General features: G+C 58.4%; 1 protein-coding gene across 1 annotated transcript in view; it reads left to right on the top strand.

The window, feature by feature from the left end:
• Window positions 1-213: 213 nt before the first annotated feature.
• Window positions 214-3,363, top strand: part of EPHA8 (EPH receptor A8) — a 46,934-nt gene continuing 43,784 nt past the window's right edge. The window contains exons 1-4 of the mRNA XM_010830237.1: window positions 214-234; window positions 699-735; window positions 1,506-1,574; window positions 3,098-3,213. Coding sequence (XP_010828539.1) covers window positions 214-234; window positions 699-735; window positions 1,506-1,574; window positions 3,098-3,213 — 243 coding nt within the window. The remainder of the gene's footprint in view (window positions 235-698; window positions 736-1,505; window positions 1,575-3,097; window positions 3,214-3,363) is intronic.

The following is a 3,363-nucleotide window of genomic DNA, read 5'->3' on the forward strand; positions in this document are numbered from 1 at the left end:
GGGAGGGGCCTTGGCCCCAGAAATGGCCATGTTTGGCAGGCGCTGAAGAGCCAGGTGGACGCTCAAATCATGAGGTGGGAACCAGTGAGAGGGTGGGAGGGCAGCCAGAACCCACCAACCTTGAGTTTCCCTTGAAGGGGACACCAGCCGGCTCTCCCAAGTCCTAGGTGGCTGGAAAAGGCACCTCGCATGGACTCGTCACTGTGACGAGTGATGGCAGAAGTTCAGGACACTGTGAGTCTGAGGATGCACCCAACCCAGGTGCAGGGAGCCAAGGAAGGCTTTCTGGACGCCTGCAGTTGGAGTAGCTTGAAGTTGAGTTCACCAGGCAAAGGAGTGGGGCTAGGGGAAGAGGAGTGTACCCACTGAGGGACTGGCAGAGGGGAGCCGGGGAGACTGCGGCAGCCTGGGGACACTGAAGCTCAGAGTGGTTGTTGCTTAGCATGGGGAAGGAGGCGTGGTGAGACCCGTGGCTGAAGAGGTAATCAAGAGCCAGGATGCAGAACTCTCTAGGTGGGGAATTGATACAGAAGAAGGGTTTTCCAAATGCTGCCTGAAAATTCACTCTTCCAGGATTTGATGGCTGAGTTCAGACTAGCCAGACTACCCTGAGTACCTACAATGTGCTCTAAATGCTATGTGAACAAAATGACTGTTGACACAGGAACACCCCTAACAGAGCCTCCTTGGTCCTGCAGGCTCTGAGTGTCCACAGCGCCCAGGCCATCATCCCTGGTCAGGCTGCAGGGACCACACGCCAACCAACATTCACCACGTGATTCAGGCGACCATCACAGATGCTCTGGCGACCAGGGCAGCCCGGGGACCTCTCAGTTAATGAAGCTGACACTACAGAGGAGGATGCCTTGGTCACACAAGAAGCCAAGGTCACACCCAAGTTAGTGTCAAGGCCAGAACTCAGAGCCCAGAGCACTCATCCAGCACTTTCAATGCGATCAAGTGAGCCTCAAAGCATGAGGGTCTTGGTTAGGAATCTCTGATGCTGCTGAAACCTAACGCATTCAGCCTACACACATCTCCTCTGCCAGCTGTGTGCTGGGCACTGTGCTGCACGTTTGGAGGCTGTGCTGTGGACAGGGGAGGGGCAGGGATCAGACAGTGTCTGAGCCACACCAAGGCCCTTTCAGAAGCATACAGGAGACAAGTGAGTGCTGTGCAAAGATAAAGTGTGATCTGAGAGGGGAAGAGGCCACGAGGGATGCAGACTATGAAAGGATGCCTGGACCCCCAACTCTGGACCCTGAGGCCAGGGGGACTGCCGAAACCATCTGCCAGGGTTTCCTATTCTCCCCTTCTGTGCTGTTCGCTGCGCCTGTGTGCGTGCACGCGTGTGCTCGGTTCACATGTGCACGTGTGACGAGCAGGAGCTGCTGACAAGTGCCCCAGGTGTATTTCGGGGGCCGTTAAAGCTCCGTGTTTAATGGCTGGAGCCACTGTGGTCACGGCTGTCATCAGAGATTTCACGGGCTCGTTTACATCTTTAGCTTCCTCCTTCCGAGACGACTTCATCATCCCCAGCTCCCCCAGCCCCTCGGCGGTGGTGCGGAGAGGAGGTGGGGTTCAAAGCTCTGGTGGGGGAACAGGCTGGCAGAACAAGCCTGAAGCCCAGGCTGAGGGCGGGGCAGGCCCTGGGGTGGGGTCCCAGGTCAGGCTTATCCCCAGCTGCCCCACACAGAGCCAGCAGGCTGGAGGGAGCGGGGTTAGGGGCGGAGCCAAAGGCAGGATCTGCATATGGACATAGGGATGGGGGACGAGCAAGAGCCAGGATCTGGAAACCAGGAGGTCATAGCTGGGTGAGGTCAGGAACTCCGGAGTCAGTTAAGGGGCTGCCGAAATGGAGCTGAGAGTCCCAGGAGTAGGCTGAGAATTCCTGGCTGCACTGGGAAGAGTGTATGCCCTTCCCTGGAAGTAGCTCAGAACTACTTCTGTCGGGTCCCCAGAGGCTCAGGGCTGCCAGGAGGGATGGTCCTGGCTACAGTCAGACTGCCCAGGGCTGCTTCCAGCCAGAGCTCAGGACCCCTCAGAAGCCCCCAGAAGCCGAGATATCAAAGGTAAGATGTGTACTCGGTCTCCGGGGCAGAACTCCATGGAATTCTCCAGGCCAGAATACTGGAATGGGTTAGCCTTCCCCCTTCTCCAGGGTATCTTCTCAACCCAGGGATCAAACCCAGGTCTCCCATATTGCAGGAGGATTCTTTACCAGCTGAGCCACAAGAGAAGCCCAGGATGTGCGCTAGAAGTGGGTAATCAGAAGTTTTGAAGTCTTGATTCACATCAGCCACTTAGCCGCTGGTGCCTCTGAAGACATCATTCCCATCTGGAGCCCCCCATCCCCTCCTTTAAAAAGTGGGTGATCACAAGGCACTCAAGTATCGTAAGGTGCATGCCACAGACGAACAGGCATTTCGCACACTCTAGGGGGTGCCAGGGTGGAACGAGGCGACGTGAACACAACACTGAGCACAGGCCCTGCACAACTTGAGACTCCTCCCCGTGAGCTGCTGTAGGAGGTGAGGATGAGCAAAGGGGTAAATGCCAGGATGCTGGGGGAGGGGGCACCCTACCTAGCCTTTCAGACTGCAGTTCAGGGAAGGCTTCAGGGAGGAGGTGACGTCCAAGCTTAGACCTTCGGGAGAAGTAGAATTGGGCCCCGTGGGGAAATGGCAAGACAAGGGGAGGGTGCACAGAGGCCCAGGGCAGACAGGAGAAGAGGGCAGGGAAGGAGCAGGCGCCAGACTTCGAAGGGCTTCGCTTCTCAGGCCAAGGAGCAGGGCTTTCTCCTGGGACCTCGGGGTGCCTGCAGCGGTAAGCAGGGGAGAGTGGTGCTTGAGAAAGGTCACCCTGCCTGCGGTCAGAAGCGAGATTGGAGAGGGGAGAGGGGGCACCCAGGGCAGACACCCGTCCTGGCATGATGGAGTTAAAGAGGGGGTGGATTCACTGGGTGGTCCCAAACCAGAAGAGGGCGATTCCTGGGGCTCCTGGGGAGGAGGCATCAGAGAGGCTGAGAGCCCCTGCCCATCACTGTCTCCAGGCGAGGGGCCAGGCTGTCTCCCTGTCATCAGCACTGCCTCCACAGCCCCGGGCCTGTCACCAGCAGCCCCCAGAAACATCCCCTCGGAGAGGAGACGCGAGCCGAGGCGCCTGATGGACCTGTCACCACAGTGCCGCCCCGCCCTGCAGGCCCCATGCCGGGTAATCTGCTTTCACCAGGAACGTTGTCCTTCAGTCTCCGCAAGCTCCCCGCTCAGAGCCGCGAGGGCGGGGCACCCAGGGCGGAGAAGCTGCCTCTCTTCCCCGAACAAATGACCTTGGGCCAGGCTGGGAAGAGCTTGGCCGGAATTC

This window comes from Bison bison, unplaced genomic scaffold (genome assembly GCF_000754665.1).
Source record: "Bison bison bison isolate TAMUID 2011002044 unplaced genomic scaffold, Bison_UMD1.0 scf7180017864516, whole genome shotgun sequence".
NCBI lineage: Eukaryota > Metazoa > Chordata > Mammalia > Artiodactyla > Bovidae > Bison > Bison bison.